The sequence below is a fragment of the Phytophthora cinnamomi genome (assembly GCF_018691715.1).
Source record: "Phytophthora cinnamomi strain GKB4 chromosome Unknown Contig39, whole genome shotgun sequence".
NCBI lineage: Eukaryota > Oomycota > Peronosporomycetes > Peronosporales > Peronosporaceae > Phytophthora > Phytophthora cinnamomi.
Window position 1 is genome coordinate 1564719 of NW_027150972.1, and position 20023 is coordinate 1584741.

Below are 20023 nucleotides of genomic sequence, written 5' to 3' on the forward strand. Positions count from 1 at the left end.
GACTCCATCAGCCGCACTTCCCCGAGCCGAGACCAAGATGATGTCGGCTCTGCTGCGCTCCGCCGCCCGCCGCCCGACGGCCACGCTGGCGTCCCGCGCCGCCCAGCAGCAGCAGCGCTCGCTGTGGGCGCAGGTGCCCGAGGGCCAGGACGCGAACCGCGTGGCCAGCCGCATGCAGACCATCCTGGCCGAGGACGGCACGCTCAAGACGCTGGCGCTCAAGCGCTTCCACGAGAAGAAGTGGCAGAAGCGCAAGCGCAAAGCCGAGGAGCAGAACATCCGCCGCGCCAACCGCCGCGTCGGCTCCATGATCGACTTCATCCTGCGCCGCAAGAAATCGTGCGTCCTCAATCTTAAGAGTGCGTGCATGTGTCCATCGTTGCTGACACTTTGTGTGGCTGTGCAGGGGCCACTAAGCTGGAGCGAGGAGAGCTGCGTCTACCACTACCCACAGACTAGAAGAGGAGATCCAGAGCCCGACTTGTTGAATATAGTGAACGCCGCTAGTGGCGAGGAGAGATGACCGTGGACACCGAATGCCTTGCTCTGCTGCCTGCCCTCTACGTTGAGCTGGTGATGCTCGTGCTGTCGAGCAAGACGCAGGAACAGGGAGGCGGGACTCAGATCTATCGTATCGTATTACGAGCTGCAGGGTTCCTGCTTCTTCATTAGGAAGGGATTATAAAGCCACGGCTACAGAAGCCGACGTGTTTGTTAACTGCGAGAATGGAGAGCGTTGCGGAGGGCGAGCGCCTGTGCGGACTGCTCCACTTAGGCGAGCCACGCCTTGATGTTGGCGATCTGCTTCTCCACGGCGCTCTTGCTGGTGCCGCCCGTGACGTTCTTGCGCTCGACGCTGACGTCGAAGTTCCAGACGTCCAGCACGTCCTGCTCGAACTTGGGGTGCAGCGTGGACAACTCGTCGAAGGTGAGCGAGCTCAGAGGCTTGTTCTTGTCCTCGGCGAGACGCACGGCGGCGCCGGCGACGTGGTGGGTCTCACGGAAGGGGACGCCCTTGCGCACCAGGTACTCGGCCAGGTCGGTGGCCAGCATCTCCGTGACGAGGAAGCTGCGCATCTTGTCGCCGTGCGGGGTCATGGTGGCCAGCACGCCGGTGGCGATCTGCAGGCAGTCCTGGATGGTGTCCACGACGTCGAAGAGCGCCGTCTTGTCCTCCTGCAGGTCCTTGTTGTACGAGCGCGGCAGGCCCTTGAGCGTGACGAGGAAGCCGTTGAGGCGGCCGATGACGGTGCCGCTCTTGCCGCGCAGCAGCTCGAGCGCGTCCGGGTTCTTCTTCTGCGGCATGAGCGAGCTGCCCGTGCTGTAGGCGTCGGCCATGGTCACGAACTTGAGCGTGTTGTAGATGATGAGGTCCTCCGAGAGCTGCGACAGGTGCACCATGAGCATGGAGGCCCAGAAGAGGAACTCGGCGATGAAGTCGCGGTCGCACACGCCGTCCAGGCTGTTGGGCGTCACGTTGGCGAAGCCCAGCGACTGGGCCAGCGCCTCGCGGTCCAGGCCGAACGAGTTGCCGGCCAGCGCGCCGTTGCCCAGCGGCATGAAGTCCACGCGCTTGGTGAGGTCGGCCAGGCGGTCGGCGTCGCGCAGCAGCGCCGCGCCGTGGCTCAGCACCCAGTGCGAGAAGCGCAGCGGCTGCGCCGGCTGCAGGTGCGTGAAGCCGGGCATGAGCAGCTCGATGTTGTGCTCGGCCAGCTGGTTGGCCGTGCCGATGAGCTCCTTGAGGCCGTCCTGGATGCCCACGATGGTGCGCTTGAGGTACAGGCGCACGTCCGTGGCCACCTGGTCGTTGCGGCTGCGGCCCGTGTGCAGCTTGCCGCCCACAGCGCCGATGAGCTCCGTGAGGCGGCGCTCGTTGGCCGTGTGGATGTCCTCGTCGCCGTCCTTGGGCTCGAAGGTGCCGGCCGCCCACTCGGCGCCCACCTGGTCCAGGCCGGCCACGATGGCGTCGGCCTCGGCCGTCGTCAGCACGCCACTCTTCTCCAGCGCGCGCGCGTACGCCTGGCTGCCGTCCAGGTCCACGCGCCACATGCGCTTGTCCACGGACAGCGACTCGTTGAACTTGTTCATCACCGGGTCCACGTTGCCGCGGAAGCGGCCGCCCCAGAGCTTCTTGGCTTCCTTCGGCGCCTCGGACATGATGGCTACACTTTTGATCGAACGTTTACTCGGCGTCTTGAGTTGTGCGGGATCCGTTAAATCGGACCTCTGCTCTGCAACCGTCGGCCGCTTATGTGGCGCTCATCGCTCTGATGAGCGGGCGCATCGCAAGATCGCGTTTCCGCCAATCGGCGCGCGAGGAGTGTACCGGTGTGGAAGTGGTACATGGCTACGTCAGGAGTGGAAGTGGTACATGGCTACACCAGCAGTGGAAGGCATGGCGACGAATTCGGACGCCGCGACGGCCTGGGACGACCAGCGCGTGTGGTCGGACGCGGGCTTCCTGCGCTTCCTGGAGGAGCACGACGTATCTACGAAGGATCTGCTGACCTCGTCGCGCGATGGCGACTCGCTGCGCTTCTTCCGGTGCGGAGATCTCGGCGCCTGAAGTTGTGTGTCATTCCACGTCCAGGAATTCACACTTTCTCCTTTTCTCTGCGTTTACGTGCATTTAGACTGAAGCAGCTAGCTGGAAACAACGCTGCCGAGGGTGGAGAGCCTCGTCTGCAGGATATTGCTGCCAGTTTGGCTCGAGAAGCGGCTGAAAACACCGCTGAAGGCGTCGGAGAGACCGTGCCGCAAGCTGTTTCTTGGCTTCCGGGCTTCTACTCGCTGCCGGTGTCGGCTCCATTGGCTCGGGTGGATCTCTATAAGGGTGGTCAACTGTATGGTATCGACATTTCGTCGGGTTATGCTGTGTCGCTGCTGGATGTTAAGCCGGGGGAGCACGTGCTGGACTTGTGCTGCGCTCCGGGCGCCAAGTTGACCATGATCGCCGACCTCCTGCAGCTCCAGGGCAGCGTCACGGGCGTTGACTTTTCACGGCCGAGGCTGGGTGCATGTAGACAACTGGTGCACAAGTACCAGCTCTTCCAGCCGGAGAGCGAGGCTGAAAGGACCGAGTGGAGGTGCAGACTGTTCCATGCAGATGGGAGGACCTTCAACATCGGCCCCAAGACGGAGTGTGCGCATATCGACGGAATGGAAGTGCTGCTGGACACGCAGGAGATCGCATCAAGAGCACCGAAAGACCGCATGCGGAAGCGCAAGAACAAAAGCGCTCGGGCGAGGGACGCCAAGCGGCAGAAGCTGCTAGTGCTGGATTCCGCTTTGTACGACAAGGTGCTGGTGGATGCTGAGTGCACTCATGACGGTTCGATCCGCCACCTGCAGCGACTGGATACTGCTGCCAAGTGGGAAGAATATGTTCGCGACCACTTGAACTCCAGCGAGGTCGAACGGATCCTGAAGCTGCAGCATGGGCTCATTCGGAATGGCTTCAATCTATTGCAGCCTGGCGGCATCATGATCTACAGCACCTGCAGTCTTTCTGTAAAGCAGAATGAAGACATCGTTTCAAGTTTTTTGCAGGATGAGCCCCTAGCCAAGCTCGACCCGATCGCGCGAAGTGACGATGTCCCATGCCAGGTACGATAGCATCGCGAGGCAGTTTATCAACTTGCACTGTGATCTAGCTTGTTGACCTTGCCATGTTGACTTGGACAGGAGGGAAAGCTTCCAGGCACCATACGCTTCACGCCATCGCAGAACACAAGCGGGCTCTTCATCGCTCGCATTCGTAAAGAAACTCGTCATTGACTCAGCAGATTGATGGCAAGTGTGTACCAACAACTAGTACATGTACATTGTAGTTGGCGTACTTGTTTATCAAATAATACGACTTGTTCTTCATCAGAATCCACGGCTGCGAGAGAAGATCTTATAATATATTATGTGCCGTCGTTGGTGTCACGGGAAGCGCATTCCCTGTGGAGAGCCACTTGAAAGGCGCCATCAAATCAAAGAAGGCGACACGATCAGGATTGACGCGGACTGGCTGCAGCTCTTCCTGGCGAAAAAGGACGGTGTGTGGCTGACGGAGGCAGACATTAAGGACGGTATATGGGATTTGGATGGCATGATTACCACTCAAGTTTGTTGGCTTGTCGGAGAAAGACCTGCGGTTCCAAGACACGGAGGAAGTTATTGAAGCTGAGAAGGTTCCTGTGCGCGTGCTTGTGGTGGTTCCCATCGACCCCAGAATCGTGAAGTTGAAGCGCAAGTGATATTGATTCCTCGATCCCATCGTTTGAAACGATAACGTTATTGCTGTTTAATCCCTTTCATGCATTACAGAAGAAAATGAGTCATCAGCGCGTAATGGCTCGCAATTATCGTTTTTAGGACTTGTTCTATGCTTTATCCTGTGGAGAAACCCCACTAGACCAAAAATGATGTCTAGCGAGTGCTAGTCAATCGTTAGTGTATGCGGTGGTGGGTGTCAACATACCGCTCGGTGTGCACGCCGCGACTATTGAATCGATCGAAAACCATGATGTTGGTACATGACAGATACGTCCTCAACTAAGCGAGATGAAGAGGGCAGCGCTGATGGTGCTGAATTAACTCCGTTAATGTGAGTGCTGTCAAATTTCTGGGACGATATGGTTACGTTTGCTGCACAACCGTGTCTTCGGTGCCGAACTCTTGACTCACTCGTCGTGTATCATGCCCGGGATGGTGTTCGTCCAGGATTTTTTCTTCTCACGAGATGCAGGCTTCGTGTAGCTATCGTTTTGAGAATTGCCGGATCGCTGTCCAAACGCTTTTCTCTGCTTCTGCTGCAGGTTCGCCTTAGGAACTACCACACCAGACAGCAAGATAGCGGAGTTGAGGCGTCGAATACGATGACGCCCGGAAGCAGAAATTCTACTAATACTGCGTGCACTGGAAGACGACTGGCGCAGACTACTTAACCTGCGCTTAATGCCGGGGAAAGTCTCGAACGGGCAGAAATACTCAAGCGAGCCTCGCATGGTGCTTAACTCCTCTTCCTCTGGGTCTTTGGGCTCTTCCTCTGCGACTTCTAACGGCTTTGGCGGACGCACGCATCTCCAGCAGCGCGTGAATGCTCCTATGAAGATGTCCCATGCATGCCGCTGCATCCAAAAAAACATGATGAAGAGCCGATTAAGCAGAATGCTCTTGGTGTTTAGCACGGTGACATTGTGCCCCACATGGAATTGCACCAGGTCTCGCCCGCGCAGCCCACTGCGCTCCACCGGGATGAAGACATTGGCATATGCCACTGCAAACATCAATACCCACAACAACCACAACACTGGGACGACCTGCGCCTTGGAGAACAGGAGTTGCCGCCGCACTGGAGGAGTGACGGCATCCAGCAGCTGAACCCACACGAACCAGATGAAGGTGCTGCTCACAGCCCAACAGCGATAATCCCAGCTCATCATATCGGCCACGCACAGACAAGCTACCGAACAGTGCATCATCGAGAAAATGAACCCGAAGTTGTGGAAAAGCAGTGCGCGCAGCATATCGCGTTGGCTTGCGCAGGCAAATATGGCGCAGAAGGTAACACTGAGCATGAATCCTACCACTGGGATGGCGTACTCGCCCGGGGATTGATTTCCGCTAGGTGGGAGACCTAGCGTTGCCACAGTAAGTGATAGTCCTGCTGACCCAACAGCGTAGATACCAAGAACTTTGAAAGTGCACAACCGTCTTGAGTTTTCCACTGGCCACGAAAGGAGCAACGTGTTGCGCGTATCGATAGTGCTGAGTCGTAACGCTACGAGCGTAATTTGCTGGTGGTGCCGTGCTGTGTCGTTCCCACTCGTAATCGACATTTCCGGTGCCGTAATGCCCAGCTGCTTATGCAAAACGTAGCTTCTACGGTTGGTCTCAGCACTCAGACTAGCACTTCGCGAGTACCGCACAGGACGCAGGACAAGTTGGGCACGATACAATTGACATCGCACCAGCTTCGACCCAGCACTACGCGCACCAAGCAGCTTTCGTTTCGTGTAGAGGACTCGCATGACAAATGGAATGAGGGTGGCTAGTGCATTCTCGAAAAGCCCGATGACGGGCAACGTGACACCGAGGGCGGAATAAACCGGGATCACTCTTCCAACGCGAGTTGAATCTACGTCGATGACTAGCAAGAATACCAGCGCTGCGATAATCATTAGCACGACCAAGACTAAAATGTTGCTGCGCACGGCAATGACGAAGGTGCGAAAGTTGGAGTCCATTGACACGGTGAGCTGCAAGACGAGCCAGAGCGGAACGAGGCTGACGATTCGGAGTGGATCCGCTAAGAAGAAAGCCAGCAGTGACCAAGTGGCCAGGTTTGCCACTGAGAAGAACCAAAACTCATAATGTCGGGTAAGCAGTCGTAGCACGTCGATACTAGCAGTGCCTATCGTGCTTACGATGGATGTCAACGAGAGTATGACAGATATTGGACCCAGCACTTGTCCGACGTCGCGCGGTGCGGCTATCACGGCAAGAGTAAGTAGTGTCCCCAGAACCTGGCCGAGATGCAAAAGGCCAAAGTGCATCTTCATCCACCACAGGAACTTCAGGTTCATCTGGGGGCCCAGTAGCCAATGCGACAGCGTTCGCCGTAAGTCGATGACGGGCAGTGATCGAGTCGCCTCGAATTTGTACAGGAACGCCGCATTGTCGCGACTGTCAGATCGACGTCTTGCTGTGATGGACTTCTCGTTCGGCGTGGTATGTCGTCGCGGAAACGGAGACACTCGGACCATAGCCATGCCAAGTCGAGGAATTATTGACGCAACAACACAGTTCACGTTCACAATGGAATGGTGACAACACGCACAGCTAAGAATGAGACGGCAGTCACCAGACTTTTTTTTTAGCGGCACAGTCAAGGTGGACAAGAAAACACCAATGAATTAGTGGTGAAGTACGCTCGAAAACTAACAAGAAATACTGTTCTATGGATGCAGCGAGGGAAGTAATGTGGGATTGTAAGCACTTTATCCGCTCGTATGTAAGGATATGGGGCTATTGGTTTGGCACTATCACTCTTGCTCCATGTGGGGCTAGCTTTGGGAGAAGTGCGCTCGCTGGGACAACATTGACGGGTCTGCGTCGGCAGCATCTAGCAACCGTTCTTGCTCGCGGATGTTGCTCCGAATTCATTGATTCCGCAAAGGTCGGAAATGGACTGGTGTACTCAATCGGCCGCTTAATGAAGAGAAGCTGGGCTGGGTCGCATAGTGCGAGTTCGAGGACAAGCCGCGCGTTCCATCCAATAATCGTTATAATTCGATGCACGGTGAAAGAGCTAGTGTGTTCCTCGAAGGTCCCAAGTCTCGGCAAGTGTATGGACAACAGCAAACGCGACGAGAATGTTTTCCCGTCGTCTGCAACGATCTCGACTGCACAAACCGCAGCAACGGACAACAGCACGAGAATGACTGGGAGGGCAAACTTGCGCAATCTTAACTGCTGGGTAACACTGGGTGTGAGCGCGTCAAGCATAAGGATCCAATGGTACCAGATCCACCAGGCTACGACAGCAAGATTTAATGGCGTATCCCACATTAGCAAGTCCATCAGACAAACAGCGAGCGTTGTGGCTTGAAAGGTTGAAAACAGCACATCAAAATTCCAGAAAAGCAAATGCAGTAGGTCTCTTTGGGCGTGAGCTGCCACTGACAGCACACAGATCACCGAACATGAAGCTGCAATGCCTCCGAGGATTAGACTATACTTTTTCATGTGACAAAATATTAGTATCCAAGCGGTGGCAGTTGAAACGAGGCCCACGGATGCGATCGAATACAGCAAAGCTTGCATCCGAGGAGATACGAAGAATTCAAGCTGTTTTTTCGACAACAATATATGTCTAGCATCGAGAATAATAGAGCCGTGATGTGCTAATCGAAGCTGTTGAGTACATGATGCTGTGGCGGCTCGATGTCGAACGAAATTGCCGAGCCTCAGACGTTGTTTGGAGACGACGGGTACGATACGCATTCGAGCATGCAACACGATGCATGAAATGACATGTCGGTCGCCACTTGAGTCACGATCGGTCTGGTTGCGAGCTTGAGCTCGTTGGCGATATATTCGCAGATACGCTTTCTTGAACATGAAGATGACAAGCGTCGACGCCGTGAAAATGACGGCCTGCCGAGATTGTATAGTCAAGGAGCCGATTAACAGCTTGGGGGGTTGGAGTCAGGAATTAGCCTCTTCTCGCAGCATACTACGATCATTATCAGCAATGGCCCCAACACCACAGTGGACCTAACAGCAGACCGGTAGGTGCGATAATTTGCATCGAGGGATACAACGATCTGTGAACTCAGCCAAAGAATAAAACATGCAACAGCACGGGAGTCGCCCAAAATGCAACCAAATCCAATCCAGTTGATGGTACTGAGAATCGAAATGAACCAGTACTCATAGTTTCGGTGCAACAGTGACAGAACTTCGAGCGATAAGAACAACATGAAGCCTAGTGACGGAATCATGAATACTATACCGGCCAGGGGAATCCATAACCGGACAATATCCGCGGATAAGAAGAGTATACAACAAATCATTACCACACTGATCCGATTCAGCCACACAAGTGTCGGCTTCACTTGGTGCATCCCTCGAACTGCTAGTCCGTACGCCACGGGCGGAAGAATCGCTGAAAGTGGGGTTCTGGAAATGTCCACGATAGGTAAAGCTTGTGCCAATTGCAGTTCGTATAGCCACCCCGCGTCTTTATTTTCACCGACCGTGCCGCCCCTCCTACCGTTGGGCACCACACACTGTTCCTGGTGATCATCGCCGTCCGTGGTGGCACTCGAGTCTTGATGCAAACTGATGCTCCATAGGCTTCGCTCAAACAAATTCATAGCAACAGTCCACGAAAACCTCACTTGACCAGAGGCAAAACCTTGAAACTGAGCTTTGTCCAAGTGAGGCATATGAATAACATGGCATAACTATTCACACTAAGATGACTGCATCGTTATTATCACGACGGTTTTGTTGATGCCACGAACTATTTTCTGCTTTGAAGCCGTGGAATGCTGGCATTGCGCTTGCATCCAGACTAAGGTACAAGAGTTCCACGCAAGACAAACACATTTCTTTCGATACTAACCTACCTAGTCGAAAAAGCAGCAGGACCATTTGGTGCGCTGGCAGTTTTTGGCACGTGGTCAGAGCGCGGTAGAATTTGGGGGACGATAACAATGGGCCGAGGGTATTGAAACCACCGCTTGGTACGCTTTGATAGCTGCTCTCGCTCTACTAGTAGTGGTTCGGAGAACGTAAGGAAGGGACTGACGTACTCGATTGTTCTGCAGATGAAGATGAGTTGGTTTGGATCACCCACCGACAGCTCGAAGAGGAGTCGTGCATTCCATCCAATGATCGTCACAACACGCTGCACCGCGAAAGCGCTTGTATGCTCTTCGTACGTCCCCAACTTCGGTAAAGTAATGCTGAAAAATAAACGCGGCGTGAATACCGTGTCGTGGCTCGAGACGATCACCATCGCACACGCTGTGGCAATAAACAACACTAAGATAATTACAGGGAGACCAAGCTTTCGAAGATTCAGCTTGGACGTGACACTAGGCATTAGTGCATCGAGCAGCAGAATCCAAACAAACCAGAGCCACCAAGCCATGATCGCACAGCTCGATGCAGGACGCCAACACAGCAGATCTAGTAGACAAAGAGCCAACGAGGTGGCCTGAAAAGTAGAGAACAGCACATCAAAATTCCAAACAAGCCGCCGGATCAAATCCTTCTGAGCGAGTGCTGCTGTCGTCGACACAAAAACCAGCGAGGTCACGAATGCGACAACGCTGGGCACTAAAACATGGCGTTTTGCGTTATGCAGCAGCAATACCCAAGCACCAGCTGTCGTTGTGAGGCTCAGGGCTGCGGTCGCATACAACGCGGCTTTTATACTTGGCGTGCCAAGACGCTCGAGAATTTCTTCTGGTAGTAAAACCCGTCTGGCGTCCACAACAACGGATCCGTGATGTGCCATTCGCAGTTGTTGTGCACACGAAGCCATGGCCCGCTGATTCCTGATGAAGTTCGTAAGTCGAAATTGTTGCTTTGCCGCGGCAGGTACCAGACACATTCGAGCTCGCAGTACCACACATGAGATTACGTGTTTTCCACCTTCTGAGTGTGCAAGCACCTCGCTGTGGATTCGTTCGCGGTGTCGACGACGGTGGACCTTAGCGTACGCCTTCTTGAACATGAAGACAATGAGTGTCGACGCCGTGAAAATGACGACTTGGCGCCATTGCAGCTCCACCGACCCGATCCAAAAGGACGGCGAAGGCGCAGCATCGACAATAATTCGATACGAACAGCAAAACACCAGCGCCAGCATGGAAGGCCCAGCCATCACGATGGACTTGACCGTGGTCTGGTAGGTCCTGTAGTTAGCGTCGATCGAGATCACGTTCTGCGAGTTCAGCCAGAAGCTCACGCACACCAGCGCGCGGAAGTCGCCGAAGACCTGCGCTATTCCGACCCAGTTGACGACGTTGAGCACCGAGACGAACCAGAACTCGTAGCTGCGTCGCAGCAGCAGCTCCAGAATCTCGAGCGAGAGGGACAGCATGACGCTCAGCGGCGGGGCCAGCGAGATCACTGCAAGTAGCGGGATCCACGGCCGCGTCACGCGCGCCGGCAGGAAAAGTATTGACCCGAAGACCAAAATGCTCGCGCGGTTGAGTCGCACCAGAACGGGGATCACTTTGTGCATCGCGCGCACCACCTGCGCGTGTCTCGACTCGGGCAGCATTTGCGACAGCGGCGTCCTGGAGATGTCGACCACCGGCAGCGGCCGCGACAACTGCAGCTCGTAGAGCCATGTAGCATCGTTGTCGCTGCGGTGTGCAGCACTGGCCGCTCTGCCTCGCAAGCTGGCGGAAAGCCTGGGGCCGAAGATCGACACCCGCGAGGTGACGAGCGACGCCCGCTGCCAGGTGCTGCTGGCCCACAGACTGCGCGACCACGAACTCATGGCCACAGCAGCGCTTCAGTTGTCCGCTGCATCCTGCTGAACCTGCGGCGTATAATTAGCCTGTTTTGCTTTACGGCACTCACTTCAACATGACCAGAAGAAATAGTCCAAGTTGAAGTTGGGACCATAATCTAGTCGCTCCAAAATGTAGTCCAGCGGACCAAAAAATACATCGGCGGACACATATTCCGAAGAAGAGGTAGGGAGGTCGAAGGCATGGCGTCCTGGTTCTCGGGCGAGGCGCTGCGGCTGCTGGAGGCGCGCAACCGGCGCGAGGTGGCGGCGTTCAGCGAGCTGATCGCGTCGCACCAGCAGCTGCTGTTCCGCCAGGCGCTGGGCGCCAGCACGTCGTCGCTGGGGGCGTCTCTGCGGCTGCCGAGCGCGCAGGAGCAGGACGACGCGGCGGCGCACAAGTACCTGGCGGCCATCCAGCGCCTGGAGCGCGAGCTGGCGGACAGGAACGCGCAGCTCGCGGGCTACGCGGGCCAGCAGCTGGCGCTGGTGAGCGAGAGCAAGGCGCTGCTGCAGGAGCGCGAGGCCTGGGAGCAGCAGCTGCTGCTGGTGACCAAGCGCCTGGACGAGGAGACGCTGCTGGGGCTCGAGAAGGACAAGGCGCTCAAGGAGCTGGAGGCCGCGCTGCTGCTGGCGCGAGAGGAGCTGGCCCGCCAGCGAGCGCTGCTCGAGCACAGCGAGGCCGAGGCCGAGCGCCTGCGCCGGCGCAACGCCGAGCTCGAGGCGCAGCTGCAGGAGAAGAACGCGCTGCTGCACGAGTGGATCCAGGCCACGAGCGGCGACGCCGACGGCGCCGAGCACCCGTCGCCGGCGCTGTCGGCCAGCGCGCGGATGACGCAGGAGGCGGCGGAGAGCATGAGCCACTTGCTGCTGAGCGAGGAGGAGGGGCTCGGCGCCGCTGGCCCCGACGCCACGCTGGTCTCGCACGTCACGCACTCCATCCGAGCGCATGCGACCGAGGTCAACTCCGTGTGCTTCAATACGTCGGGGAAGATTTTGTTCAGTGGCAGCAGCGATGGGACGGTCAGGGCGTGGGAAGCCGAGGCGGGCGCGGCGTCGCCGCCCAGAGCTCTGGGGGAGTATCGAGGCGTGGGCACGGCCCACCCGCTGCTCTGTGTGCGAGCGTCCGAGGACGGAGCGCTGGTTCTAGGCACGGGGTGTGATCGCAAGTGCTTTGTCTGGAGAGTGGGCACCGGACGCGTCATGCAGACGCTCACAGGACACAAGGGCAAAGTGCTGGCGGCCGAGTTCTCCCCGGTCATGCCGCACGAAGTGATCACAGGCTCGTCGGACCGCAGTCTGCGTGTGTGGGACGTGATGCGCGGAGTGCGGCTGCAGACGGTGAGCTGCGTCTCGAGCTGCAACGATATCGCAGCACCTACGGGCGCCGATGCCGGCTTCGTGCAGTTCGCGAGTGCGCACCAGGACGGCGCCGTCCGTTTCTGGGACACGAGGACACGCCGCTGCGTGCAGGAGATGCGTGGTCTCCACACGGAGCAGGCCACGTCCGTGAGTTTCGGCGGCAACGAGTTGCTCACCAACTCGCGCGACCATTCTCTCCGGGTCATCGACCCGCGCACCTACGGCGTGCTACGCGAGCTCCGTCACAAGGACTACCAGTGCGGGTTCGACTGGAGTCAGGCTTCTCTCAGCCCGGACGGTCGCTACGCACTTGCCGGCGGGGCGTCGGGCGTGCTCTTCGTCTGGAACGCACGCACCGGCAAGCTCGAAAAGCAGCTCAAACCGGGTCCCACAGGCCACCACGGCGCCGTCGCCTGCTGCGTGTGGCGTCCAGACGGCCAGGGCGTCGCGTCCTGCGATAAGAACGGCGTGGTGGTGCTCTGGGAGTAAGCAGCACAAGAATTGGTCAGCTCAGCCGGCTAGCACGAGTCTGCAGTAGGCGGAGGGAGGGTAGCTGTTGTGTATTATGCATGGAGCGCCGCGTCGCCCGCAGCCTCTAGTCCTTGAGGTCGAAGGACGTGCCGCAGCCGCAGCCGCTGACGGCGTTGGGGTTGTTGACCACCGCGAAGGCGCTGCGGATGAGCTCCTGCTCGTAGTCCACGGTGCTGCCGCGGATGAGCTCGAGCGACTCCTTGTCCACCACCACCTTGCCGCCGTGCTGCTCGAAGACCACGTCCTCCTCCGCGTCGGGCGTCGCGTCCTTCTCGAACTCGATCACGTACTTGAAGCCGGAGCAGCCGCCGCCCTCCACGGCCACGCGCAGCATCAGGTTGTCCGTCTTCTGGCGCTCGGCCGCCTCGATGAGTTTCTGTCGCCCGCCACACAAATAAAAGGCAAATGGTCCGCGTCAACTGCCTGCACCTGTCGCAATTGAGACCAAATCTTGCTGCGTTTTGGGCCGCACCTGCGCCGCGACCGGCGTGATAATGAGGTCCGGCAGCCCCGTGTCGCGCGTGACCTTCACGTCCGAGATCCAGCGCGGCTGCTGGGCCCGCAGCGCGCGCCGCAGCGGCCGCGAGAGCGCCGACCGCAGGTTCAGGTTCATCATGTTCGCCGTCTTCGTAATGGGTAAGCCAGGCGTGTTCACTATGATGTACCGTATATTTGGTACGGCGTCCGGACATGGTACATCGTACCGTATCGGTGGTCGCCAAGTTGAAGTGCTGGTTGACAACCATGGCGCTGCTGTCGGAGCGAATTCATCATGTGCATGACCCACGGCGGAGAATGTATGGAGTGCGTATTGTGCTTCAAAGTGGGGATCAGATAGCTTCACTTTTAATAGCATGAGCCAAACGACCTAAGCACAGCAACGACACAGTAGTCGACTCGCGAGATGCGCATCGTCCCGGTGCGCAATGAGGCCAAGTTGCCCTCTGAGCCGCTCGCAGTAGCCCCGGAAGTTCCAGTTGCGAACGGCCAGATTGATTCTCGTGTCTCCAGTGCTCAAGACCCGCAGTCGGAGCACCTGTACGAGCTGCAGTTGGCGCAACCCCTCCCAAGTTTCGACTTGAGTAAGACGCTGGTGTCCAAGATGCTGCCGTCAAACGCTCACAACAGACTGAATCTGGCGATGCACCGCTTCTTGAATTCGTTCCTGGTCTGGCTCTTCCGGTTCAGTCTGCTGTGCTTCGGCTGTTTGCTGTTCGTGCCGACGAAGATCAGCATGCCAGTAATACCCTTCATGGTTGCAGCTACCGTACTACCCCCCGTGATCTTTGTGACCTTCTTTTCGCTCGATGTGCTGGTGTTACTGGCCTACCACTACGAGTTCTGGTTCATTTCGACGCTTAATACGCTCAACTGGGTGGCCTTGGCTGTAATTTTTGGGGACATTCGGGCGCTTTCGTGCATTGGACTGTGGCTCAGCTTGCAGAGTGTTGTATTGATTGACTCAAACTTCCGGACATTCCCGACGGCTGTCAAGTCTATTATGATCAGTGGCCCGTTCCTCATATTGTTGGTCGTGTGCTCCTCCTACAATCTCGTGGCCGATGCAAGCTTTCCGCCTATGCGGATAGGAACCTTGGTGCTGCAGTCGCGCCAAGTCATTGTATTTACAGCTTCAACACTGTCGGTGTTCGTAGTCAAGAAAGCTTTCACGAAGAAAAACCGCATGAAAATACGTCTCCGTGATCGAGAAGCTGACCCGGACGCAGTAGGAGGACGACACACCATCCCTTGTGTCGGGCTGCATGCGCGACTGAGGCTCAAGCATTTGAAAACAAAATCTGGTGCTGGACTAACAAGCTTTAGCGCAGGTTTTAAATTGTTGGCGGATCAAGAAAACCCGACGAACGGAGTAGCCGTGACACCTACGGTGTCCAGTAACCAGAAGTTGGAAGTCTCTCCGCATGACCCCTATATTGTGGACGCAAGAAATGTAGTGCTGCCTGGGCAACTACTAACGTGGATGAAGGCACCATACGTTCAATCAGCTGTGTATTTGACAGGCGTGATAGGTCTCAGCGCAACAGCGATTGCGTGGATGGTCATTTTGTACCATCAGCAGCAAGGATCGACCGAACGTCTCAAACTAATTGTATCCGCCACCGCAGCAAGCTCTTCACTCGCATTCACGTTTGTGTTCGTATCGCTAGCTCAACGAAATCTTGTCCGCTTGGTTATTTGGAACTTCGACGTGCTTTTTTCGGCGTTCCAAGGTACAGCGCTCGCAATATGTTTGTTGGATCTGCTGCGCTGGCAAATTTCGTCCTGTCTCGCTGTCGTTGCGTGGTGGCTATGGTTTCACTATCTGCTTGTTCTCGATGCGCTAACCCCGAGTCTGACTCGTAGGCTTCACATTCGCAAACATTTTGGGCTACCAGCAGTTGTGGTGGTGCTATTAGTCGCGGCTGGATGTGCACTAGAACTCATAGTTGGCGACGGCGATGTTTTCTTGTCTCGCCTGCTTTGGAGTGTTCATGTGGCAGATGGTACAGGGTTTGAGCTGCACACATCCACATTAGCTGTTCAGCGAACAATTACGATCGTGGGCTGGTTCCCTCGGCTGTTAGTGGAACTCGCGACCGGAAGTCCTGAGCAGTTGCTGTTTCTCCATCGGCAAGTAGAATACTGTAGTCCATACGCAACCTTTTCAGATCCAGCTCCGACCGCGCAAACAGTCAGAGCTGTACAGAAGCGAGCTGTTTCAAGGTTGTGGTGGCGACGGCGGCCAGAAGATGGTTCTGTTCCGGTATCGGAGACAAATAGTGACCATGTAGATAGTGTACCCGTTGTGAGTTCGAATCAGTAGCATTTTCCTTATCCTACAGAATTATGGCGTGAATGTCACGCTCTAACTGCTTCTTCGTCCCGGAGTTCCAAACATCTTTTTGCTAAATATTTCACATTTCACATTTCACCAAAATTCGTTTCGAGCACAAACTATTTTGACAAGATGTGTGTCAGGCCGCACTTACTCTTGATGATGTTCGATCCAGCTCGAGAGCGCTGATCCGGAGAATGCGCGTCATGCCGATCCCTCCTATCAACGACCGAGGCGGGTCAACATTGCTAGAAGATATCGCCCTTGATTGTTGGTAGAGGGAACCCCGACCAGCCTCTGTTCATTCTTCGGCAGGTTGAGTACTGTAAAACCTGTAATAGTGCCCCGTCCCTTTAATAGTACCGCACCCCTGATTCAAATTATCAGAATTATCAGATGATCGCAGACATCGTAAGCAAAAATCAATTTTGGCGCTTAAAACAAGGTCTCGCCGGTTTGGCTCGATCTCTCTCATTGTCAAATTTGAGTTGTGACAATGAAGCGCAAGTTCACCATGGAAGAGGAGTTGCAGGCTACGCGTGGTTCAAGCCTCCAAGGAAAACGTCTTGACAAGCATTGACAAGTGGAAAACGAGCGGCAACTTTCAGTACACTCGATGTGGTAACGTGAAAGTACCGAGGAACGATGTGGTTCGAAGCTGGCTGACCCGTGCTTGGAAGGCTGTGTCCAGCGAGACCATCATCACACGCTTCAGTCGTTGTTTCCTTGGAGCGGATGATCAACTCTCGCTGACCACGCACTCCATTTACGGAGAGGCTTTTGTGGCTGTGCTGGCTGAACATCGCGCGGTTGCATCTACCAACGACGGTGTAGTTGTGGAAGCTGAAAACAGCAGCGAGTCTGAAGATGGCGACTCGTTCATCGACGTCATTGGAGAGGCTGATCTCTAAGCAAGCACATGTAGCTTTTAGGACTTCCTAAATCAACACGACTCTCACTTAACTACTGTAGTACCCCATCCCTTTAATAGTGTTCCCTCTTTAATAATACCAGAGGGGTACTAACATAGTGCCCCACGGGGCACTATTACAGATTTTACAGTACTTTAGTCCGTTCACACCTTTCACAGAACCCGTACCAGCAGCTGCCGAAGAAGTCCAAACACTGACTCGAGATCGGAGAAGAACCTGCTTCTAAAAACTGCTTATCCTCATCCAATTCTTGTACTTACATCTGTAGTATTTAGCTTGAAATCTCAGTTCGGTATCACCAAGCTAACCAAATCCACATGCCTTGCAGCAACCCGCAGCCTGAATATCAACATACACACAACACCGCAGCCTCTGGTGAATTCCAACTTTCACCCTCATCACACACTAACGCGATCCTCGACAACTGTGCTCAGCTCCGCTCTGTCCCGCTGTTGCTGCCTCTTCAGCGCCTCCACGTAGCGTTGGTGCAGCAGCACGCGGCCCGCCGCGCCGCCCTGCTTCCTGGGCCCGTGTCTCACTCTCTCTCGGATCTCGCCATCCAGCTTCCCCGTCTCCGTCTCCGGCCCCGCCACCTTCTGCACCCGCAGCGCCGTCCCCACCACGCGGTGGTCGTGGGCTGCGAACTCGCGTTGCATGCGGCGGAGCTGCTGTGCGCAGCGCTCCTGACTGCTCCGTAGCTCGAGTCTGTGCTGCTCCTGCGCGTCCACTCGACGCTGCAGCATCTCCAGCTGCTTCTGCGCCGCCTCCCAACTGACCGCGACGCGGTCGGCCGCCGCGAGCTGTTGCGTCTGCGCGTCGGCGGCCGCTTGGGCCGTGGCGGCCACTTCGCCCCACAGACTCGAGAGCTTCTGCTTGCTCTGGGCGTGGCGTGCGTCGGCCTGTCGCTGCAAGTCCCGCACCTGCGTCTGCAGCCGCTGCGTCTCGGCCTGCAGGCGCAGGATCCTAGGATCCGACGGGGCATCATCGGCGTCCTGCGTGTCGCCTTCAAGCGCCGAGGATCCGGGCGGCAGATTTGCAAGCAGCAAGCCACGCAGCCGCCGCAGCTCCTCCGCCAGCAGCAGGAACGAGCTGCGCACCACGGCGGGCACGTCGCGCCACTGCGGGTCGTCCTCCAGCGCGCATGGGCCCAGCGCCACGGACAGCAGCAGCGTCGTGGCCTCCTCCATCATTAGCGATAATTCATCATCGGTCCAGCTTCAAGCAATTGAATGGGTACAGCGTACTTAATGACCACAACGGTACAAGGTACCACTATACTGGTACCACGTACCGAGCTTGCTTGAGAACAAACATTCCGTTAGGTTGGCAGACATGGAGAGCGCCGCCACTGGTACGTCGCTGCGTCTTGCACGTTGGGGCGCGTTGGGGGGAGGCGTGAACACCATCAGCAGCTTCCTCTGCGTCTGCGCTCCACGCGCATACCGGTTGCGTGTGTTTTCGCTGCGAATCGGCAGAGGAACCTCCGTTTTAATCGACTAATCCGAGCTTTATGATCTGATATTTGAGGCGGCACCAAGCGCAAGCACAAGGAGAACGCCTTCACCGCCAAGGCCGAGACGGGCACGCTCAAGGTCAAGATCCTGCGGCGAGACCAGCGGCCTGGGGGCAATGTGGCTCCGGACGCGGCCGTGACCTCGACCGGCAAGACGAGGGCCCGACGAGCGGCTCGACAGCCGCCGCCAGCGCCGGACTCGCCGCCCAAGCCCCGGCCCAACAGGAAACACGTCCCCATCTTCTACGAGCCGCAGTTCCGCCAGCCGATCAAGCGGGGAGGCAGCAGCCACAGCCACAGCAGCTCCACGGACGAGTCGGCGACTCCGTCGACGTCGTCCACGGGTGTGCCGGGCATCCACTCGACCTCGTCCACGGATGTCTCCGCCGGTGTGACTGGAGCGTCGACGTCGTCCACGACGTCAAGTTTCGTGGCCCAGTTGTCGGATGTCAAGATTCAGTCGACCAGCTCCAGTGCCGCCGACGTTGGACCGCCGCCGAGATCTAACCCGCTGTTTGCCCGCAACGACAGCGACGGATTGGGGACGCTCGGCGATTTGCTGCGGCCGTACTTCCCATCGCCGTCGTCTGGACTCCAGCCGAGCTTTACGCTGGGTGGGACTCAATCTACCGGAACGGCTTCATCGGCGGGGCTGCTGGGGGACCAACCGGGCTTGTCTTCGGCGCTGCACCAACTAGCATCATCTTCTGCCTCATATCGCTCTGCTTTGGACGCTCTGTCGACTGCATCGCGTGCGCCAGCCAGTTCTTCTTCCATCGATACTCATACCACGGATTCTACGCTACTGGGGTCTTCAGCTGCCATGACAGCAGCAGCAGCAACCACTTCTGACAATGGAGCGACTGGCGGTTTGGAAAGTTACCGATTTGATCCGCTCGCAGCGTTGCAGACAGCTATCGATCATGCGCGGCGGGTGTCAACATCATCGGACGGAAGTACGAAGCAGCAACACCGCGAAATTGGCAGTCCTACCAGCAGCGCCCGGTATTACCGGCTGGAACCTTCAGGGTCGAGTGCAAGCACACATCACAACGGAAACACAGCACCGGCGACAAGTCTAGGACCTCCACCTGAACTTCCCCCGGCATTTACTTTGCAGAATTCGCTCATGGGAGGTGGAATTCAAGGTCTATCTTCTTTCAAGCCGCTTGCCGAAGCAGGATCCACCAAAGACACCAAGAGTTCCGACGAGACTAGTACCAAGGATGCGGTAGCCTTGCTTGGGCCACCACCCGACGGCCCACCCTCGTTCCAGCCCCAGAATTCGCTCACTGGAGGCGGCATTTCAATTCTGAACCTACCAAACTCACACCCCACTCTAGACAAACTCGGCTCACTGACGCGATTAATTAGCCAGGCGAATGAGACCGCGAAAGACTTGAGCACCGCGCTCTCGCCTCCGCCAAAGGCAAATCTCAGTCTTGACAGACTGGTTTCGTTGACAAGTGTAGCCAGCGAGGATGCTGAATCGACCAAAGAAAGCAGAACGTCCCCAAGCGGCGATACAGAGGATAATGGCAGCAGGGCCGTCGACTTGGGCCCCCCACCCAGTGGCCCTCCAGCGTTTACGATTGGAAACTCGCTCATGGGAGGTGGCATTGACCTGCAACCTGCTGCTGCGAACGTCAACACGCATAATTTCGACTGGAAGTTACACAGATCCGCATCAACCGCTGGCGGGGATGTACATGCCAGCCCCGGTGCCACCAAGGGAATCAGCCATAGCTTGCGCGAACGTCTTGAGCGCACGCTGGCATCCACGCAAAAAGGCTCGGACAAGTCCTAGCAACTTGACCCCGATA

General features: G+C 56.7%; 9 protein-coding genes across 9 annotated transcripts; 5 read left to right on the forward strand and 4 right to left on the reverse strand.

Moving 5' to 3' along the window:
- Positions 1-37: 37 nt before the first annotated feature.
- On the forward strand, positions 38-416 carry IUM83_10758 (uncharacterized protein; the record flags this gene model as incomplete). Its single annotated transcript, XM_067935275.1, has 2 exons — positions 38-339; positions 407-416. 2 exons carry the CDS (start codon positions 38-40, stop codon positions 414-416), a joined length of 312 nt encoding a protein of 103 aa, XP_067791546.1.
- Positions 417-771: 355 nt separating this feature from the next.
- IUM83_10759 (argininosuccinate lyase) lies at positions 772-2157 on the reverse strand (the record flags this gene model as incomplete). Its single annotated transcript, XM_067935276.1, has 1 exon — positions 772-2157. One exon carries the CDS (start codon positions 2155-2157, stop codon positions 772-774), a length of 1386 nt encoding a protein of 461 aa, XP_067791424.1.
- Positions 2158-2395: 238 nt separating this feature from the next.
- On the forward strand, positions 2396-3777 carry IUM83_10760 (tRNA cytosine-5-methylases and related enzymes of the NOL1/NOP2/sun superfamily; the record flags this gene model as incomplete). Its single annotated transcript, XM_067935277.1, has 3 exons — positions 2396-2544; positions 2634-3606; positions 3685-3777. The coding sequence occupies 3 exons, from the start codon at positions 2396-2398 to the stop codon at positions 3775-3777; spliced, it is 1215 nt and encodes a 404-aa protein (XP_067791563.1).
- Positions 3778-4670: 893 nt separating this feature from the next.
- IUM83_10761 (uncharacterized protein) lies at positions 4671-11014 on the reverse strand (the record flags this gene model as incomplete). Its single annotated transcript, XM_067935278.1, has 2 exons — positions 4671-5266; positions 10159-11014. The coding sequence occupies 2 exons, from the start codon at positions 11012-11014 to the stop codon at positions 4671-4673; spliced, it is 1452 nt and encodes a 483-aa protein (XP_067791602.1).
- A 216-nt stretch (positions 11015-11230) lies between these two features.
- Positions 11231-12877, forward strand: IUM83_10762 (WD40 repeat protein TipD; the record flags this gene model as incomplete). Its single annotated transcript, XM_067935279.1, has 1 exon — positions 11231-12877. The coding sequence occupies one exon, from the start codon at positions 11231-11233 to the stop codon at positions 12875-12877; it is 1647 nt and encodes a 548-aa protein (XP_067791562.1).
- A 106-nt stretch (positions 12878-12983) lies between these two features.
- Positions 12984-13535, reverse strand: IUM83_10763 (Iron-sulfur cluster assembly protein; the record flags this gene model as incomplete). The annotated part of the gene is made up of 2 exons (XM_067935280.1): positions 12984-13295; positions 13392-13535. 2 exons carry the CDS (start codon positions 13533-13535, stop codon positions 12984-12986), a joined length of 456 nt encoding a protein of 151 aa, XP_067791600.1.
- Positions 13536-13823: 288 nt separating this feature from the next.
- On the forward strand, positions 13824-16666 carry IUM83_10764 (uncharacterized protein; the record flags this gene model as incomplete). The annotated part of the gene is made up of 2 exons (XM_067935281.1): positions 13824-14306; positions 16436-16666. 2 exons carry the CDS (start codon positions 13824-13826, stop codon positions 16664-16666), a joined length of 714 nt encoding a protein of 237 aa, XP_067791566.1.
- Positions 16667-17085: 419 nt separating this feature from the next.
- On the reverse strand, positions 17086-17874 carry IUM83_10765 (putative secreted RxLR effector protein; the record flags this gene model as incomplete). Its single annotated transcript, XM_067935282.1, has 1 exon — positions 17086-17874. One exon carries the CDS (start codon positions 17872-17874, stop codon positions 17086-17088), a length of 789 nt encoding a protein of 262 aa, XP_067791607.1.
- Positions 17875-18019: 145 nt separating this feature from the next.
- Positions 18020-19052, forward strand: IUM83_10766 (uncharacterized protein; the record flags this gene model as incomplete). The annotated part of the gene is made up of 3 exons (XM_067935283.1): positions 18020-18038; positions 18215-18767; positions 18899-19052. The coding sequence occupies 3 exons, from the start codon at positions 18020-18022 to the stop codon at positions 19050-19052; spliced, it is 726 nt and encodes a 241-aa protein (XP_067791564.1).
- Positions 19053-20023: the final 971 nt, after the last annotated feature.